At 41.0% G+C, this 22270-nt stretch overlaps 1 protein-coding gene across 1 annotated transcript in view; it reads right to left on the bottom strand.

Annotated features, from left to right (window-relative positions):
* CHMP2B (charged multivesicular body protein 2B) overlaps nucleotides 1-22270 on the bottom strand; it is a 42731-nt gene that overhangs the window by 10628 nt on the left and 9833 nt on the right. Inside the window, exons 2-3 of the mRNA XM_061627963.1 lie at nucleotides 665-756; nucleotides 176-370 (exon numbers count right to left, since the gene is read on the bottom strand). Coding sequence (XP_061483947.1) covers nucleotides 176-370; nucleotides 665-756 — 287 coding nt within the window. The remainder of the gene's footprint in view (nucleotides 1-175; nucleotides 371-664; nucleotides 757-22270) is intronic.

Below are 22270 nucleotides of genomic sequence, written 5' to 3'. Positions count from 1 at the left end.
CATTTCTTATCTTCCTCCTTGCTGCTGTGCCAGAGGAGAAGGGGAATGCATGAATCTAAGGCTCATCTAGATTTGTTCCTATCATGATAAAACTATAGTCCAAACACAGCTGTTGTATAAATTAAAAACAGTACCCTACAAGCAGTATTTCGGATACTCAAATTTAATTGCTTACCTTTGCTGTTGTTGACATTGCTCCTGCCATCTTCATTTGGGAGTTCATCAGTTTTGTTTGTGTTGACATGGATGTAACCTTTGAACTAACTGCATAGGTTCGAGTTTTCTGTTTTCGCAGCTGCACAAGCTGTTTTGCTAAAACCTTACAGGCTTCTTTGTTTCCAGTCTTAGCCATTTTCTTTATTTCCAATTCCTATTTATTAAAAAGAAAGCTACTTTTAGTTTATATGCACTTTTTATCTTTTACCATAAACATTATAGCAAGTTGTTGCATAAATGGTCCCCCAACATGATCTGTCCTTCTCAACTCAACTCATTTTAGACAAGCAAGAAAGCTATTTAAAGGGAAAAAAGCAATGTTTCCAAAATCAAAAGCTATGGAATACAGACAGCAAACAGTGTTCAGGAGATGGATGCACTGTTCTTTACCATTACTAGTTTGGGCATGTTATTGTGAAAGATGAACTAAAATTCTCTTATTACTTACCAATTGCTTTTCCTGTCTCTCCAAAGCTGTTCGATCTCTTACTATAGCCCTCTGTGTACCTCTTAGCTCTTTATTTTGTTCTTTAATTATATCTAAGAAACAAAATATTTATAGTTGGCATCATGGATGAGGAAAGTGTGGTGAGGACATACGGTTTTAGGTGAAAGCATGTTTCCCTCCCTGTAGCAATATTATTGGCATCTCAAAAACTATCCCAAATTACTGGGATAGTCTGGGGAATAGAGGCCTGGGAGGCTTTCTTTGTGGCAACCACTAAATTGTGGAACTCCCTTCCCATAGAGGTGTATCTAGCATCTTCATTTACAACTGGGGGACATGCTATCATCACCCTGATCAAAATGCTCAGGGAGATCTTGAGATGGAGAATGAGACTGGGAAAATACCCAAAAGAGGAAATACTGGAGTAATGGGTGACTTCAACTGCACGCACATAGACTGGCTACATATGTGTTCCTGTCATAATAAAGGCGTAAAATGTCTAAATACTCTGAACAACTGTGCTCTATAATAGTTAGTAATGGAACCAACCAGAGGGGTGTTAACCCTGGACTTAACTTTAACTGGTGCGAGATGTAAGTGGAAATTAAGTTGGACCACTTAATAAGTGTTGAATCACTTGGTAACATTGATTATAGTGCTATCAAATTCAATATACATGTAAACAGCAGATTGCCAAGAAAATCCAACACTGTCACATCTGACTTCAAAAGAGGAAACTTCTCAAAACTGAGGGGATTGGTAAAAAGCAAGCTGAAAAGGCAAAGGCAAGAAAGTCAAATCATTCCAAAATGAAACTAGAAATCTTGTCCAAATCAGAACGAAAAGGAACCCAAACTTTGACAAAAGAAATGCAAGCAGACAACAGATGCTAAGAATATGAGAAGCACATTGCTAAAAACATGAAAACGAACTATAAAAAAATCTATATTACTACTTCTGTATTAGTAGCAGGTGACCAGCTATGCAGGCTGTTGGACCTTTGGATGACAAAGATGTGGTTAAAAAAAAAGATAAGATTGCAGAGAAGCTGAATGCATTCTTTGTCTTCTTGGAGGAATATCTAGGGCAGATCTCTGTGCCTGAACTAACCTTTGTAGGAAGGGAGTCTGACGAACTGATGCAAATAATGGTGTCTTATTGACAAACGAAAAACTGACAAATTCCCAGCATCTACCCAAGATTTCTCAAAGAGCTCGAATATCCATCTCCATACCGTAGGTTGAGAAAATGGCCAACATAACACCAATTTTTAAAAAGGGATCCAGGAGGATCCTGGAAATTACAGACAGGTTAGCTTAATATATGTTTCACGAAAACCAGTGTTGATAAAAATCAATGATTTTTAAAAAATGATTTTAAAAATTTAAATCAGATTTTAAAATTTTCTTAAAACAATTAGTAAAAAAAAGAGCCTAGGTCAAAGATATCATCATGATTATACAACTTCTAATAATATTCTATGAATATGTTAACAGCAATTTATGGAGATGAATGAATGAATGAATGAAACTTTATTTTTACCCCGCCCTTTTTCCAAACTGGAACTCAGGGTGGCTTACAAATAAAACTACATGTAGTTAAAAACTTACAAAAATATACAATTAAGATACAATTAAACTATACGCAACCTTAAAACCATGAAACAGGCACTTAAAATACTAAAAAAAATTTAAAATAATACAAATATCAGCATAAAACAATAAACAAACCTTGTAGAGCCCAATCCTAAACATCTTCTATCTCAAAAGCCTGTCAGAATAAAAAAGTCTTTACTTGCCGACGGAAAGATGGCAAGGAGGGGGCCATTTGTACCTCCCTAGGAAGGGAGTTCCAGAACCTAGGAGCAGCCACCAAGAAGGCCCTATCTCGCGTTCCCACCAATCGCGCTTGCGAAGGTGTTGGGACTGAGAGAAGGGCCTCTCCTGAAGATCTCAGGGCCCGGGCAGGCTCATATAGGGAGATACGGTATGACAAATAGCCTGGACCTAGGCCGTATAAGGCTTTATAGGTCAAAACCAGCACTTTGAATTGTGACCGGAAAAGGAAGTTTTTCCTGATGTCCAGTCCAAATCTGGCTTCCTGCAACTTGAGTCCATTCTTCCATGTCCTGCACTCTAGCTTGATCGAGAAGAGATCCCAGCCCTCCTCTATGTGACAACCTTTCATGTACTTGAAGAGTGCTATCATATCTCCACTCAGTCATCTCTTCTCCAGGCTAAACATGCCCAGTTCTTTCAGTCTCTCCTCATAGGGCTTGGTTTCCAGTCCCCTGATCATCTTTGTTGCCCTCCTCTGAACCCTTTCTAGTTTGTCTGCATCCTTCTTGAAGTGCGGAGACCAGAACTGGACACAGTTCCAAGATCCTTCTCACATGTCATACTGCTGAGCCAAGTATCCCTCATCTTATAACTGAGCATTTGGTTCCTTTTTCCTAAGTGTAGAACTTTGCATTCATCCCTGTTGAATTTCATTCTGTTGTTTTCAGTTCAATGCTCCAGCCTACCAAGGTCCCTTTGAATTTTGTTTCTGTCTTCCACGGTATTAGCTATGCCCCCCAATTTTGTATCATCTGCAAATTTGATAAGCATGCTCTGTACCTCCTCATCCAAGTCGTTAATAAAAATGTTAAAGAGCACTGGGCCCAGGACCTAGCCCTGTGGTACCCCACTCGTTACTTCTTCCCAGTTTGAGAAGGAACTGTTAATAAGCACTCTGTGAGTATGATTCTGGAGCCAACTGTGGATCCATCTAATAGTTGTTCCATCCAGCCGACATTTAGCTAGCTTGCTCATCAGAATATCATGGGGCACTTTGTCAAAAGCTTTGCTGAAGTCAAGATATATTATGTCCACAGCATTCCCACAGTCTACAAGAGAGGTTACTTGATCAAAACATGAGATGAGATTAGTTTGGCAGGATTTGTGCTTCATAAATCCATGTTGGCTCCTAGTAATCACTGCATTGCTTTCAAGGGGCTTTCAGATTGACTGCTTTATAATCTGCTAAGGAAATCTATGAGGAAAGTTGCAACATTGGGGCTTTTTAGTTTAGAGAAAAGATTAGTAAGAGGAGCCGTGATAGAGGTCCATAGACAAAATGGATAGAGAAAAGCTTTTCTCCCTCTCTCATAACACTAGAACTCAGGAACATTCAATGAAGCTGCATGGCAGAAGATTCAGGACTAACAAAAGAAAGTACTTCTTCACACAGTGCATAGTTAAACTATGGAATTCACTCCCACAAGAAGCAGTGATGGCAGCCAACTTGGATGTCTTTCAAAGAGCTTTAGACAAATTCATGGACGGTAAGGCTATCAACAACTACTTAACCATGATGGCTACATTTTACCTCCGCTGTTGGAGGCAGTATGCTTCTGAACAAAAGTTGCTGGAAACTGCAGGAGGGGAGAGTGCTGTTGTACCCAGGTTATGATTGGCATCTGGTAGCCACTGTAAGAACAGGATGCTAGACTAGATGGGCCATGCACCTCTTTACCTTGGCCTTTGACAATTAAGGTATTTTGTTTTGCAGGATCTGCCTCTTTTATTGAATTTGTACTGGTTTTACTTCTTTTAAAGTTGTAATGATTTTATGTTTTGATAAGTGTAATCCACCCTGGGACCTTACGGTGAAGGGATGGGAAGAAATCTTATTAAAATAAACTACTGGTATAATGAATAGGACCCGATACTGTTATAGCATGCATTTTATTACAGAATCTGGACCACTATCTTGAATTAAAGCACTGCAACCCAAAATTCACTGTGTGATCTAATAAAAAAAAACAGTGCTTTAAACGGGCCTACAACACAAATTATGAAAAATAGAACTTTTTTGTTAGTGTAAAAGAAAAAAGACAGCTTGGTAGCATGTTGGAGATATAAAAGTATATGCAACATCTAAGGAGCTTAGACAAAGCAGGGTGAGTTACAGAGCAATCCATTTTCCCAAAGGCTGGCAGGAGCAAAGCCAGTAGAGGTGAAGCTGCTGGAAGGGGCCGCCAAAGCCAGTAGAGGTGAAGCTGCTGGAAGGGGCCGCCACAACCAGCTGCTGCTTGGAGGCCTCTTGGCAGGGAGGATGCTGGCTGTACTAGCAGGACACTGTGGAAGGAAACAAAATACGTTTCCATCTGCCACCCCTTTTCCAGTTGTACCAGCTGCTGGGATGGAAGGCTGCAGGAGTGAGCCAAACGGGATGGGATATAGTGTAGGGCTGTGAGCACACTAGTCATCTATAGCAAAGCGTTTCCATTGGCTACATGTGGAGGGGCTATGTGTTGATCTGCTGGTTGGTTGTGAAATCTCTGACACAAATTTTAAAAAGTGCACTTCACCTGATTCCATCAGGTTTTACAGAAAAAAGGGGTGGGGTTTGACTAGCGTCATGTGCCCCCATTTTAAGCAAAGACAGGTGGAAATGCACTGGAACTAGCAGAACAGTGAATGTAAGTCCCTCCAACCAGCCCCTCAACTGACACACTCCTCGAACACCCCTTTTTCAGGCCTTCTGTCGGCTTCTTCCAGCTCCCCTTACACCAGGCTGGGCTTCTCCAGAGAATCTCTGGCTGAGCTGGGATGAAGAACTTATCCATATCCAATTCCCCTCAGCTGGTGTAAACAACTGTTGGATTGCGCCCTTATATTATGAAAAAAAAATTGACGAACATAACTCTTAGACACACAACAACAAAAAGAAAGAAAAAGCCAACTCTGTCAGATACAGCTTTTGACTTCATAATACTATATGACAGGAGAAGCTACATGTGCATTTCATGTGCATCTCTACAAAGTGCATAAGTCTTTCATGGCCTAGAAATTCAACAGTATTTGATCATGTACATTTGAGGGGCTGTAGCTTAGTGGTAAAAGTACATGCAAGTACATGCAAGTACATGCTTTGTATGCAGAAGGCCCCAGATTCAGTTCTAGACAGTTCCAGGTAAGATTGGGAATTACCTACCTGGAAACCTGGATAACTGCTGCCAGTTAGCATAAATAATATTGAGCTAAACAGACCAATTGTCTGACTTGGTGTAAGACAGCTTCCTATGATGTCTAAGCAGGTTATTATCCCTTTATAAGGAGTAAAATATATAAAATATATAACCTAATTTATAATCAAGTTTGATTGATCACATAGTTGTGATCACATTCAGATATACAGAATGAGCATGGGCTATACAGTATTGTTTCTTAAGAAGAGTGGTCTGCACTTGCGCTCAGTAACAACCTAGGTAGTTAGGTGTGGCATCCACTGACTGTAAGCACTCCAATACCTTTCTTTAAAGTTTCAGTTTATGCATTTATTCACATGTGGTTATAGGCTACTTAATGACAATTTTAACTTCTGCTGGTGAATATGAGTTTTCAAGTTGCAAAGCTAGAAATGCTATAATCCTGTTCATGACTTTAGTTTCAGGTAACCAGCTACATGTGGGGAGCAAGATCACACATGCTGTCCTGAACTGCAACCCACTCATGTTCACTAACCATGCATTTAAAAGCATCCTAAACAACTGCTGTACATAATGAAACCTGCTTTTTCATAGAGAGAGCCACATACACATAGGTCCTCTGCAGGTTTTCAATTTAATGCACATGCAACCTTCAAGTCACCTGAGATTGAAGTTGTAGAAAGGACTTAAAGAAAAATGGGGCATACATGTTTAAACAAGCTCAAAACAGCTTACAAAAAAATCATAAAATACATAAAACCACAATGAAAACAACTAAAACCAATTTCATATCAACCAACCAGTCAGAACAGAATAAAGTATCCCGGAAACAGGGATACAGAATTTTAACCCACACTAAAAGATTGGTGAAATAAAAAGGGCTTAGTGGTTTGCTTTCTGTGAATACACACACCAGAGGCTTCCAATAATACCACAAGTTTTCTGTATATATAACTCAAATAACAGCCAGCTATACTGTCTTGAATCGCTTCCTCTAGATCCAACCCAGAGGAATTATAGATATGAAGTATATAGGCCTGTTAGAGAAAAGGAACGTTTCAATGCAACCTGCTATGTTACTATTTTTGTTCTGTTATTATTGTTAACAAATAATATGTCCTACTACACACACATGCCCCAGTATGGATTTTTTTCCATTATCATATTTTATCAATCCTCAGAATTATATTGTCTTCAGGAATATTATCAAAATGTTCAGTATACATATAATCCTAACCAGATACATTATTAAACCTTGTTACTGTCTCAACAAAGTGCAGCAGACCAGAGGCAACCCATCTTTTATGCTTGATTACTCAAATTGCTCTGATTTTATTGTCATACTGATGTTGCAGAATGGGTTCTCTGTTCATCCCAATTTTAGGGGGGGTGGAGTTGCCGTTTATAGTAGTATTTATTTATTTATTATTTGATTTATATCCCACCCTTCCTTTCAGCAGGAGCCCACCTTGATGTCCTATCACAGAAACTGTAACACACATAAACAAAATACTACCCACTAACACAAAGATTTTCAGGTATTTTAAGAGACAAACAGTTTCTTCCACATTGAAAGAGTTAAAAATATGAGCCTAATGGATTCATGAAGCTAAGTGTATATATTTGTTTAGAAATGCTATTGAGAAACAGAGCTGGAACTCTCATTTTGATAAGAGCATTGTTTTATTAGCTATAAATTGAGTAGTCATGTCTTATCAAATAAGAATACCTGAAATGACTTTTTAGAAATCATTTTAGACCACAAAGGTATTACACTTTGCACGCTGGGAGCATTCATCCTCTTTTACTTCAAGGAAAATCAAGTTACATTCCCGTGAACTAGTGACAGAATTATGGTTTCTAGATGGGAATAAAGTTTTTAAATTACAGGACTGCCAGTCAAGAATTACGTTTATCTATTTCTTTATAATAAAAAGTACATTTTGTATTTCTTATGCCTGAGGCCATTTCAAACTTGCACACAATAAAGCCAAAATAATTTACTTGGACTTGTTCAGAAGACAGTCAATTCCCCCCCCCCCAGCCTATACACAGAAGACCAGTCTTATTCTATTAAAGATCCTATTTCTTTTAAAAATGAAACATTCCCTAAAGTAAGTTTCTATCTTGGTTCCACAATCTAAAGAAATCATCTAACAATCATGATAGGATTTTTCTGCTGCTGCTTGCCACAATCTAGACTGTCAAAAATAAATAAAGCATGAACTGCAGCCATAGATTTATTTTTAAAGCTTACATTAATCCTCCTTCAAAGACTCTTCTTTCCTAGACAGAGTTCCAAGACATACCAGAAAGAACTGATTTCAGAAATAAGAAGTGCTGCCAGGAGGCCTCTACCAGGAACAGTTTTAATGTTAAGAGGCACCCAAGCTGTTCTTGTTTGTCTATACAAATGCATACACAATTACTCTGATGAATGTGTTAAATACAATAAAATAGCTGTCTTAGGGAAAATTCAAGGGTGTTGCATCAATAAGCATGGGCAATCACATTAGTGCAAGATCCTGAATTAAAACACAACCATTTTCAGAGGAATTGTAGTATAATCCATTGTAATCAGCAAAAAGGCATTTAGGCAGCAATAAGTGAAATCCAAGCTTGATTTGGATTGGGATCAGTAATTAAGAGTTATAATTAAGAATTATAAGGGAAGAAGTCCCTCCCCTGAGAGTTTTAAAACTAATATCCCCAACCTGTTAAAGTTGCAGAGAGTCATAATTTATCTTTTTCTGAATACAATACTAACCGTGCCTACTATGTGGCAGTGAGGGCAGCAAAGGAGGCCCACTTCTCTGCCTCCATCGCATCCACAAGTAGCCATCCAGCTTTTCCGCATTGTCAGGGGTCTGTTGACATCAACTCCAGGAAATGGAGTTTTAGACCCTTTGGAGGCCCACTGTGAATTGTTTGCAAGGCAGTTTGAGGGTAAAGTTGCTCGCCTCTGTAGTAGTCTTGATGCCCCATCCACATCTACTGTAGTCCCCAGTAAGGTGTCCAGTGCAACATCTGCTGCAACTTCTTGGGAACGGTTTTAGTTGATGCAGTCTGATGACGTGGACAAGGTGCTTGCAATTATGTGGCCAGCAACGTCTCCTCTCGACCCTTGCCATTCTTGACTTATTAAGGCTTGCTGAGGGGGTTTGACCGAGTGGATCCAGGGTGTGGTCAATGCATCATTGCAGGAGGAGTGTTCCAGCCACCTTGAAAGAGGCGGTGATCTGACCACTCCTGAAAAAGCCCACTACCGACCAGTCGCAAATACCCCCTTTTTAGGGAAGGTGATTGAGAGGGTTGTGGCACAGCAATTGCAAGTACTCTTGGATGAAACAGATTATCTTGACCCATCCCAGTCTGGGTTCAAGCCTGGTTATGGGACTGAATCGGCCTTGGTTGCCCTGATGGATTTAGGAGAAGGACAGGGGGAGTGCGACCCTGTTATTCTTACTTGATCTCTCAGTGGCTTTTGATACCATTGACTATGGTATCCTTCTGGGCTGACTTGGTGGGATGGGTATTGGAGGCACTGGTTTACAGTGGTTCCATTCCTATCTCCAAGGTCGCTCTCAGAGAATAACATTGGGTGACTGTCTTTCGGCCCCCTGGCACTTGTGCTGTGGGGTGCCGCAGGGTATCATCTTGTCCCCCATGCTGTTTAACATCTATATGGAACCCCTGGGAGTGGTCATCAGGAGATTCGGGGTGAGGTGTCAGCACTATGCTGACAATACCCAGCTCTATTTCTTCGTAACATCTGAATCGGGACAGGCCATGCAAGCCCTGGACCAGTGCCTGGACTCAGTGGTGGGCTGGATGAGGGCCAATAAACTGAGCCTGAATCCTAGCAAGACGGAGGCATTGTGGGTTGGTGGTTCTTGAGTTTGGATAATTGGTCAGTTGCCTACTTTGGATGGGGTCATACTCCCTCTGAAAGAGCAGGTTCGTAGTCTGGGGGTGCTCTTTGATCCATCTTTGTTGCAAGAGGCCCAGGTGACCTCTGTGGCTAGGAGTACCTTTTACCAGCTTCAGCTGATATGACAGCTGCGGCCATTTCTGGACCGGGATATCCTAACCGCTGTTGTCCACACACTGGTAACCTCCAGGCTGGATTACTGTAATGCGTTCTATGTGGGGCTGCCCTTGAAGTTGGGCCGGAAGTCGCAGCTGGTGCAAAATGCAGCGGCGAGACTGCTCACTGGGGCAGGGTATCGCCCACATGTCACCCCACTGCTGAAAGAATTGCACTGGCTGCACATTTGCTACCAGGGCCAGTTTAAGGTTCTAGTTTTGGTGTACAAAGCCCTATACAGCTTGGGACCAGGATACCTGAAAGACCATCTTACCCCTTATATACCCAGTCAATCACTGCGCTCTGCAGGTGAGGGCCTCCTGCAGATACCATCTTATCAGGAGGTTCGTTCTGCACAACATAGGAAACAGACCTTTAGTGTGGCGGCACCTACACTGTGGAATTCCCTCCCTTTAAATATTAGGCAGGCACCATCTCTGTTATCTTTTCGGCGCCTACTGAAGACTTTCCTCTTTCAACAAGTCTTTTAAGTTGAGACCTATCCCAGTCTGCGTCTGTGTTGGAATTGCTTTTTAATATTTTTAAACCCTTTTTTCCTCTAAACAATATGGTTTTTTTAACTCTTTTTTATTTAAGATGTTTTTTAAGCTTTTTAAAAAAATGTTTTTAAAGTTGTTTAGTTTTAGTGTATTTTAAAGTCTGTTTTTATGATGTTTTAAAGTGATTGTAGTGCTTTTGTTTGCTGCCCTGGGCTCCTGCTGGGATGAAGGGCAGGATATAAATCAAATAATAAATAAATAAAATTATGAAAATAAGAGAAGCAGGTAAAATACATAAAATTATAGTAAGGGGGGAGAGGATGAAATAATACGATCTTAAACAATCAACAATGTTCTGAAAGGAACACAGGATAAAAAGTTTATCATAACTTCCAAAACATACAAATTGATGCAGCAGATCCACAAAACTACAAAATCCATTGTCTTGTGTAATTTGGTGATGGGGATCTCCCATGTTCTGGTAAACTTGTATAATCAATAAAATTGGACCACATGGCAAAAAAATAGATCTTGTTTACTTTGACCCCAGGTTAACAGTAATTTCTGTGTTAGTTTCTCCAAAAAGGCAATGCACCACACCTGATTATACCACCTATTCAATAAACTCCCATTAAGTTCTTTCCATTCCTTTACAATGACCTACTGGCAGCAATTAATACCATATGGACCAGTTCTTTTGACTTAAGGTTCCTATTAGGCCCAATACACAGTCCTAATAATGCTAATCCTGGCTTTTTAAAAAATAGCTTCAGTGGACTTATTTTGATGGTTAACATCAAGCAGTAGAGCTGACCATCTGGTTTCTCGCTGTGACAATGTTGCTTGGAGTTTTGTAGATTAAGTTGGTGTGAATGCAACTTATTTTGACACCATGGATGTAACAGCTGCTAACAACATGTCTTTGTTGTCTGCTTCTTCAGTTGTGATGGAAAGGTTTCAGTTTGTACAGTTTAAGGATGTGAACAGGATCCTTGGTCATACAAGATGAAACACTTGTGCACTCTACCCCTAATTTTCTTAGTTAAGCCAGCCCACATTTGGCTGAGTAGATGAGGAGAGTGATGAATACCACTTTAAAGAAGGATGTGGTTCCATCAGACTTAATATGGCTTAGTTGGACCACTACAGCAAAAATCCTCTAAGGACCCAACCATTTTGGATAATTACTGACTGGTCTCAAAACTGACATTACTCAATCACATAGCGGCATCTAAGCTTCAAGGTTTCTTGGATGAAACAGATTATCTAAATCCACTTTGATTTGGCTTCTAGCCTGGTTTGTGGAGTAAAGCAGCTATACTGGAAACCAAACAGGAGTACAACATTCCTGTTGGTTCTGCTGGACCTTTCAGAGACATTCTACACTACTGACCCAAACATCCTTCTGGACCGCCTGGCAGAAGTGAAGGAAATGGGTTTGAGGGGGACTGTTTTCATGTGGTTCTCATCCTTCCTTGGGGCTGAGTCCCAGAAGATGATGATGAGGGATTTCTATTCAGCACCTTAGCCATTAGCATGTAGTCTCTCAGGTACTGACTCCATTCTCCATATTTTTCTACATCTACATGGAATGTGGAAAGAGTTCAGAAGGTCTGAAGTGCATAGTCATCAATATGAAGATGACACACAGGTATATTTCTTTTGTTCAACTAATACCAAGCAAGTTGTTGGTATTTCAAACTAGCACCATGAGTCACCAACAGGCAAAGAGGGCTAACAAATTGAAGCTTGACAGATGTATACTAGGTCAGGAGGAGGAACAGAGATTCAATTAGGTCCACAGTTTGGGACCATTCCTGGATGCAGCTTAACATCTGGATGGCATCTGGTGGTAGCCAGAATTGCCTTTGCTCAGCTTAGGCTGGTGCAGTAGCTGCACCTATTCCTGAAGAAGTCACACCTGGCTATGGTAACACATGCCTTCAAGACTGCATTACTCTACATAAGGCTACCTTGAAAAGTCTCTAGAAGCTGCAACTGTTTTAGAATGCAGCAGCAAGGACTGTTAGCAAGTATACACCTATTAGACCAAGTTATACTGATCCTGCAATGTCTGCACTGGTTGCCAACTTGCATCTGGGTGCAATTCAAAGTATTGGCAATTATCTTTAAAGCCATAAATGGCTTGGGCCCAGCATACTTAAAGAATCACTTACTCCTATATCATTCTGTGCGCTCCCTAAGATAACAAAAGGAGAGGCCCTTCTCAGCTAGGTGGAAGCATGGTTGATGATAACAAGAGATAGGGTCTTTTCCATGGCTGCACCAATACTGTGAACACCTTGTCCTATGATGCATGAATGGCCTGCTTTCTGGTTATATTTCTCTGTATTCTGGATAGCTCTTATTCTTAACATATTTTTTACTTGCGATCTCTGATGTTTTTAAATGGATTTTAATGTCACATATTTTATGTGCTGTATATTATGTGGGGTTTTTTGTTCCATACTTTGTATTTTAATATACTTTATTGTACTTTGGTTTTTAATAGTTGTAAGCCATCTTCAAGTGGTGCATGGGTATCAAAAGGGGATGACAGAAATATTTATATAAATAAAATAAATGAATTATTGTGTGTTCCTTTTAAAATATTTTTTAATTATTGGCCACTTTTGAGTCCCATATATCTGTGAACCAGTTTAGGGGCCATCATCAAAATAATAGCAATAAAATTATTTAAAGCAAACAACTGATTTATTAAAAACTGCAGAATGATCAACAAATTCTGAAAATTAGAAAAAAAAATCAAAGGCACATCCAAACTAAGCAATAGTAACCATCTTTTTGAAGGCTGGGAAGGAAGAGTGTTGTCTATAAATACACACAATTTCAAATATTTACAACCAAATGTTTTGGAAAATTGCAGCAGTTTATATATGCCTGCAGCAGGACAGTTTTGCAGTTGATGTCTAGAAGTATGTAGGCCAGTCTGGATATCAGCTTATTTCATTACATACCAGTAGTGATGTAACTGCAAAAGTACTATGTAGCTGAAAGCTAAAGGCTACAGCAAACTCAATCCCAATAAATGATTCAGCAAAAATAGCTCTCACAAAAGCAGTGAATGTGTTTGCACAGATGAAAAATTTCAATAAATGTCAAATGACCATACAAAAATTTAAGTTCATTTGCACACACAGTTCTATGCAACAAGTGGCTCTTCGCAGACCAGAGGTAAAGAGGAAGCACTTAAACATGTAAGTCAGAGGTAAACAACATGGACTTAGACACCCATTATTCCAAACCAGCACGATTGACAGTCAAAGAGGATGGGAGCTACCTTAAAGGTTGAACCCTGTGAGACTTCAGTTAGGAGCATCTACCCCTTACAGGTACATGAAAGCTGCCTTATACCATTTCAGATAATTGGTCTTCTTATTTTATTTCATTTAATGAAGGGGGAGATGAGAACAAAGAAAAATTGATGAAATAAAATAAGTAAAAATATTAAAGACATAAAAATAAAATAAAGAAAAAGAAATATATGACTACGACTACTAACCACAATGAACCACCATCAGTTTACATTACAGATACAATAACCATCAGTACATGCGTGTTGAGTTAAGCATATAAACTAATATAAGCCCTCCACAGAGCTTGGAAGTAACTCGTTATTTTTAACGAGTTACTTGTAATTAGTTACAATTTTAAATAACGACTGGGTAATTCCATTACATTTGGCAAGTAACGGAACAACTACTAATTTCCCTACTTTTCAACTGCAACTTTAACGTTTCCACGTTAGGTTGGACGTTACTTGGGGGCGGGAACAAGGGGAAGTCAGCTCCTGGCTGTGATTGGTTAACACAAGACATGTGCCTCACACTGATTGGACCTCTGCGCAGACTCTCTCTTCCCTCGTGATCTGTGTTAGGAGGCACGAGGGAAGAGGTGAATAGGCAGGGCCTGCTAGCGTCTGAGAGGAAAAAATGGATGCAGAGGAAAAAGCCAGGGCAAGGACAATGGAGGAGAAGGAAGCAGCAGAATGGCAAAGAGCTGTAGAGGTGAGTGATGATGATTTGTGTGTGTGTGTGTGTGTGCGCGTGCGCCCCCTGCGGCCCCTTCCGCCCCCCCACGGCCCCTTCTGCCCCCCATGGCATTTTTGCCCCCCCACGGCCCCTTCTGCCCCTCCCACTGCCTCTCCTTGCCTTGCTGCCCCCCCATCAATCACAAGGCACTTCTGAAACTTCAGCCTACTCAGAGCTTGGAAAAGTTACTTTTTTGAACTACAACTCCCATCAGCCCTAGGCAACATGGCCACTGGATTAGGCTGATGGGAGCTGTAGTTCAAAAAAGTAACTTTTCCAAGCTCTGGCCTACTTCTCTTCCTTCCCCCCCTTTTTGAACTCTCCCCCTTGTTCCTATGCATACCTGTGTGCTGTATTTATCCAGACAGAGCACTCCTGCCTTTTAAAATGCCGGCTAGCTTTTTATTGTATATTTATTTGAACTCCATCTTTCTTTTTATTTGTATTTTTGTCCTGTTTAATCACAAGACTGAATTGTATGTGGGACAAAAACTGTCTCAGTAATCATCATCATCATAATAAAAATAAAAAATCATTAGGCGTATAATAAATGGCTTAAGGCTGATTTTTTTGTTCTTGGCAGAGATGAGGTGAGAAGTAGGGTCCTTGCAGCTCCTCCTCTCAGTCCCCCAGCTCTCAAACTCATGTTCTGTGAGAAAGAGATTCCCAGTCCCAGAGAGAGATAGACTGTTGACAATCTCTGCTAATATCTATACAAATGTACATAACATGCATCACCTGAACTCACATGATCTAGAGTTACCTTAGATCTTGCAAGATTTGCAAATGAGAAGCAATAGGGTTTTATATTAGTGCCGATTGTCTATTGGGCTATCATAGGTTATATGTTTTTTTCATTTTCTATGGCAAAAACTCCAACTTCAGTGGAATTTATGTGATGTGTTCTAATCATTTGAATTTGGCTAATGAATGCTTTATTCTTTCATCAGAACTTTAGCAGTAGTACTAAAATATTAATAAAAAAGGGAAAGAAAAAATACTTTACATACACCATTCACCTGTATTGCTAATTATAGATATAGATATAAAAGATAAACGGCATTTTGTCAAAAGTATTTTTGTCTACATTTTATACCTCATCCTTGGTTTTCCAAGCTTGGCATGGAATGCTTCTCATACAGAATTAATTTGAAATGCTGCATATTTATTATCATAATCATCATATTCAAAATAAAAAATATATGTACCGCCTTCAAGTTGATTCCAACTTATGGTGACCCTATTAATAGGGTTTTCATGAGGCTGAGAGGCAGTGACTGGCCCAAGGTCACCCAGTGAGCTTCATGGCTATGTGGGGATTTGAACCCTAGTCTCATTTTGTTCTCACAACAACCCTGTGAGATAATAGGTTAGACTGGCCCAGGCAGGGTTATTCAGTGAGCAAAAATGGTGCAAATAGGATCTCTTTTAATTGTGCTATCGACCTGCTTACTTCCACTCTGACTGGGGCATCTTGCAGCATGGGGAAGAGATGGGGGCACATCACAGCTGAAGTTCACCCATATAGGAGCATTATCTCTTGTTTATTACAGAGACGCCTGTTGCAGGTTTTGCTGCTGAGAGCAGCAGTCAGTTAGTGCGGCCACTTGAGTCACAGCTTGTTGATCCTGAGGAGGCAAAACTAGAAAGTGAGGTTCAGAAAGGAGGCCCTGTGCATGAGGAGGAGGAGGGCATGAAGCAGTGCCAGTTGCCCACAGCCACATCTGCAGAACAGCAAGCACCATGGTTTGGCTTTGAGAAAGCGTGTACATTTGTGAGCCAGAGTGGGGAAAATGTTGTTGTACGATGCAATTACTGCCTTCCAAGGATCAAAAATCTGAGATCAGCTGTTTCCTCCTCATCCAATGTGAAGAAACATCTTGAGGTAAGCCTCTGTCATGCTGGTCCTCAAAGAGTGTCCATTGTCTATTTATGTTTAAATTGTGAAGTTCCTCTTCCATTTTTTCTTGGATTCATGCTTTGTTCTTCTTCCTCAGAGGGCACACCCTGAGAAGCTGAGAGCAATTGAAGAAGCAATAAAGGCAAGGAGACGTGGCCTTCCTGAACCAATGCATGACACCCCTCCTCCCAAAATGCTGAAGCAGCAGCAGACAACCCTTGAGAGGTGGGGATCTGGCAGGGAGCCTGTCACCCAGAGCAATCTCGACAGGAGAATCATTGATTTCATTGTAGAGGAGACATTACCACTTCAGACTGTGGACAAACCATCATTCATTAATCTGGTTCGCATTGGACTCCCCAAAGATCTCACCATCATATGTGCCAAGACTCTGAGAGACAGAATTGAGAAGAGAGCATGCCACATGAGAGAAACTCTTGCAAACCAAATGGGTGCTGTGGCATATATAGCAACCACTGCACATTGTTGGACCAATGGCAAGAAGAGTTACTTTGGGGTAACAGCCCACTGGATCAACCCAACTACCCTGAAACGTGAGGTCAGGGCCTTGGCTTGTAAGCGTCTGAAGGGGCGCCATACATACGATGTCCTTTCAAAAGCACTGCATGATGTACATGTGCAGTACAGGATCCACAACAAAGTTATGTGCACTACTACAGACAATGGCTCCAACTTTGTGAAAGCGTTCAGAGTTTTCATGGCCAAAGAACCAGTGGAAGCTGCAGGCACCAGTGACGATGATGGTGATAACCAGGAGGAGGAGGAGGCTGAGGTGGAGTTTGTGCCTATCTGTGAGATCCTGGACACAGGACCTGAGGCAGAGGAAGAAGCTGCAGACTCAGGAGAGGATTTTGTTTTACCACCACACCAGAGATGTGCTAGCCACACCCTCAACCTTGTGGCAACACAAGACATAGAGGCCATGCTTTCTGACTCCTCCAAAAGTAGTCTTCTTGGTCCTTTCAAGAAACAGTTTCGATCCTTGATGGGAAAGTGCAGCAAGTTGTGGTCCAAGCAGAACCAGTCAGCACAGATTGCTGAGTATATCCGTGCGCAATGTGGTGTGTATCTGAAGGTACCGAGTAAGACCAGGTGGAATTCCACCTTTGATGCATTGAAGCAACTACATGAGCTCCTGTCAACTGTGCCACTAAAAATGCATGCCATAATGGACCGCTGCTCCTTGTCCAGGATCACAGCTGCTGAGATTGAAGTGGTACAGGAATACACAGAGATTATGGAGCCACTAGCCCAGTCCCTAGATATCCTGCAACGGGAGAACGGCATGTTCATGGGGTATTTGCTACCAACGCTCTGCAATCTGGACCGCAAGTTAGAAGGACTGGAAAAGAAACCTGAGAGGTACACATACTGTTTTCAGCTGCTGAGAGGTGTGCGCGAAGCCCTAAGAAAGCGGTTTGCAGCTATCTGGGAGGACAAGAGGCTTCTTCTGGCAGCCTGCCTACACCCTCGCTTCAAACTAGATTGGCTGGAATTGTGTCAGGCCACCACCCATACCAACAAGTAAGAACATTAGGGAAGCCCTTTGGGTGGATTACTCCAAGGGAAATGTTGCCTCAAGGGAGGCATCAGAGGGCTTAAGGTGGTAGGCAGGGGCTGGGCCTTTTCTTCCTGGGGCTCCTCATCACAACCTTGGGTTGCTGCAGGTAATCCTTAAGGGTCTGCTGTGCTGCCCCATGAGTGTGGTGACTTGGTCACCTTCCTACCTTCCATGTCATCATCCACAGGCTCAGGCTGGACCCTGAACCAGGGGACATGACAAGCATCAGGAAATGAAGAGCAGATGATGGTTTCCTAACATATATGTGTTAACATATCCTCTCTCTTTCTTAGATACACAATGGAAGCCTTGTTGAAAGCTGAAATAAAGATGGGTGTACTTAATGAGCACAGTGATCAGTCTTCAGATAAAGACCAGGAAAGAGATGACTTAGAAGATGACTTCTTTAACTTTCTCCCCCAGGGCAAGAAGTCAGCAGTGGACACTGCTGAGGAGGAACTGGTGAGGTACCTGAGGTCTCCCAGCAGGGAAGTGTCATCACTCCATGGCTTTCCACGTGTGCTGCGGTGTTTTTTGCAGCACGACACAGGCATGCCTTCAAGCGCCGCAGTAGAACGCCTGTTCAGTACTGGTGGCAACGTAATGACTGTAAAAAGACATTCCTTGTCTGACATGCTCTTTGAGCATCTTGTTCTTTTGAGACATAACAGAAACATATTATAAAAGCATTTCAAGTGTAAAATTTGATTGCAAGAGTTGGGGTATCTTCATTGCTTGGGGGGATGTGAGATTCTGTTATGCCATTATGTTAATCTTATGGATACATTTTTTTATTCTACTACCCCCTGTGTGTGTGTGTTTATTTTTAATATTGTTTTAGGCTTCTTAGATGTGCAGCAGCCAAGGCCAGCACCTTGTAGGAGTTTTTTTTTAAAAGTAACTGAAATGTAATTGTAGTGATTACTTTTGAGAAAAAGTAAAGTAATCAGTTACTTTCAGAGCAATTGTAATTGTAACGGTAATTACTACTTTTTTGGGCCAAGTAATTGTAACTGTAATTTATTACTTTTTAAAAGTAATCTTCCAAGCTCTGGCCCTCCAGATGTCCAAACTGTTACTGACTTGAAATTGATGTCTATATGAGATATGTTCAAACGTAGCCAGGGCAGTGAGGTGGTCAGTCCATTGCATAACAAATGGTGGGTATTTGTCCTTCCAGGTTCAAAGTAGAAGTCTCTTACCAGCCATAATGGCTTGCAAAATCCATTTTTGTTGTCCTGCTCTTAGCTCCAATACTACAGGAATATAATTTAAAGTGCATGAACTTCTGGAAATATCAAGGATTTTGCCAGTACAAAATTAATACGGATCAGATAATTATAGTCTGTCTAGCTCAGCACTGACTACACCAGGAGTTGCCAATACATTGCCCATGAGTGCCATGGAGCCCACAAAGATCTTCAGTGGCATGCCCAGCAGGTAGCCCAGAATCTGAGGTTTCATTGTTTAAAACCAAAAAAAAGTCTCTAGTCCTCCTAGAAAGAAAGTTATGGGGCACAATGTACAGGTACCTTTCTAAGTGATTTATGTGAAATGACCCAGCCAGGCTGTTCCTGCCTGCCAATGTTATTAGCCAATGAGTTTGCCTCAGATTAGGTAGTGCCTAGAAGTTATTTTCTGCAAATATTACTACACAATTAGTGTGGGTGAATGTTAAAGAATCCCGCTCTTCCCAAAAGGCAAATGTGAGAACTCTGCAAAGAGGCTTAGGCATGTCTCCTGCTTTGCAGGAGCTACAGACCAGGCTCTCGTTAAGAATTCACTGTATAGTTAACTTACAGTACAATGGTATAAATGTCTACTCAGAAGTAAGCATTTGTGTTTAATGGGGCTTTCTTCCAGGTATGTGGGTATAGGATAGCAGCCTATGCTTTGGTTGGCATGTTGACGTGTGTGCGTTGTTGCGTGAAACAGCATACATTACGTTGGAGTTAAGTTGAGCAAGAAACTTCTTCAGAGCATTAGAGCATGTTAAGAGTCTTTATTAAGACATTATGGCCATAGGCTTAAGAGTAAATACATGTAGAGTTTCTTCAGTCACCCCCCTTCTGGTACATCTCTCTTCAAAGGTAAACACAGAAGAGAACCTCTCAGTTCAGAGGCATGATACAGAAGACACAGCTTAACACAGATAGCTGCTAGAACTTTTCCCAGTTTATCGCGATGGCTACCATAGCAACGGCCTTGGCAATCCGTTCCCAGACTGGGCAAAGACATAACTCCCCCTAGTTACAGGTTTTCAGACTTGATGGAAAACAAACTCAGTGACAGTGCGGTTCAATGGTCAACATGGCATTGGGGAAGAACAAGGTTCTTATGCCTTTAACAACGGCATGGCAAACAGAAATTCAAGAGGTTAAGCTTTTTCTAGTGTGGAAATTAACTTATGGGAAAAGCTTCACTATGACTACTCTCCAATTTTGTGTTATGCCATGCTCCCATGACAGTCATTTTGTTTTATGCCACAACCCCATGGCAGCCATTCTGTGTCTGGTGCCATCAGAACTCTCTCAAAATTTGAAATGTACCCTCTTGTCCCAAAAGGTTGGCACGCCCTGGTCTACACTGATTGGCAGTGGCTCTTCAGGGTGTCAGGTAGGTGTCTCCCAGCTCTACTTGGAGATGTTAAGGACTGGACATGGACCTTCTGCATGCAAAGCATGTTCTCTACTCCAAGCCATTTACTTTTCCATATGCCTCACTAGAGCTGTGTACATACCTCCAATCCGATTTGTGGCTCTGATTTATAAACACAGATCACACCCAATTCACTATGGACAGATTCAGAACCGATCCGACACGATTTGAATCTGGATCACAATTTGGATATTACAGATCTCCAGAAATCTCACTGACTTACATTGCAAAACCAAAATGGCCATAATTTTCTTTTTTGATCTAGAGACATGAAATTTGGAGACATGGTAGCTGCTATGTAAGTGAGTAAACCTGCCAACCTGCAGGTGGATAGTTCCAGGAGTTGTCATGCTAGCCACCTTTAAAGTTTACTTTTTAAAATAAAAATAAAATAAAAAAGACTGCAAGTACTCAACCATGCCATACTCCTGTACTTCGCCTGTTCATTCCACCAAGATTTTGAAAAATAATTAGGGTTTTAAAAAAATTGGGTTTGTAATGCTAGACACTAGCGGGTAGCATCATGAATGCATGGGCTCGCAGGACCATGGAGATAATATGCACATAGGGACATGAAATTTGGGGACATGGTAACCCTGCCAAATTTCAGGTGAGTAGCTCCAGGAATTTTCATGCTAGCGCTTTTTCCAAAAAAAAAGACCATCATATAGGGGGCAAATTGCCAATAACAGTAGCGAGTGAAAAATAAAAATACTGTTTTAATATTAATAATATTCAATATTGATTATAATAATTCTTAACTCAGAATGCTGGCTAATATGCCCACAAGGTTTGGCTGGCTGGCTGGCTGGCTGATTGATAATAATAACTGTAACCACACAAGCTGGCTGATGCTTATTGTTTGTGGGTAGCAACCGGAATATAATAATAATACTGAATTCAGAAAGCTGTGGCCAAATATGCCTACAAGGTTCAATAATAATTTTTTCTAACAAAAAAGCCACAAACTTAAAAAAAAGTAAATAAGGATAGGACTGGGACTGATATGGAAAGAACAGAAAACATAGACAACGTGAACAAATGCCACCCAAACCCACCAAACATTTCTAAGAGACAAAACTTACAAAAGATTTCTGCATTTTAAGACTTCACACCTTCCAAGCACTGTGACAAGACATCGTTGAGTGGGATAACATTCTAACCTTCCTCTCCTTCTTCCCATCCTGGTGTTCTTCACAGAATCATAGAATAGTAAAGTTGGAAGGCGCCTATAAGGCCATCAAGTCCAACCCGCTGCTCAATGCAGGAATCCAAATCAAAGCATTTTTGTCAAAAGCTTTACTGAAGTCGAGATACATTATGTCCACAGCATTCCCACTGTCTACAAGGGAGGTTACCCGATCAAAAACTGAGATAAGATTTTTTATGGTGTTGTAATTGTTCCATTTCAGACACACACAGTTTGGGTTCATTAAAGACTGTTACAAGTTACAGATATGTACAAATTGATTTGGGACTAGACAATCCACGCTGTAGAAATTTGTAGCTGCTTCCATTTGGACAGGATCGAAATAGGTCCATATCAGCCCTATTTGGTTTATTTGTAATTTGTATAAATACAGTACACAGCCATACCCTCACCTTAAGTTCCAAAAGTGTGCATTTGGAACTGATTGATTGTGAAAGTGTACCAGGAAAGAAGGGACATAATTCATCTACTCTAAAGGCTGCAATTCTGTACATCATTACCTGGGAGTAAGTCCTGTTGAACTCAATCATAGAATCATAGAATAGCAGAGTTGGAAGGGGCCTATAAGGCCATCAAGTCCAACCCCCTGCTTAATGCAGGAATCCAAATCAAAGCATTCCCAACAGATGGCTGTCCAGCTGC

Source organism: Rhineura floridana, chromosome 5 (genome assembly GCF_030035675.1).
Source record: "Rhineura floridana isolate rRhiFlo1 chromosome 5, rRhiFlo1.hap2, whole genome shotgun sequence".
Taxonomy (NCBI): domain Eukaryota; kingdom Metazoa; phylum Chordata; class Lepidosauria; order Squamata; family Rhineuridae; genus Rhineura; species Rhineura floridana.
The sequence above is the reverse complement of the archived record's forward strand: the minus strand, read 5'-3'. Positions and strand labels throughout refer to the sequence as shown.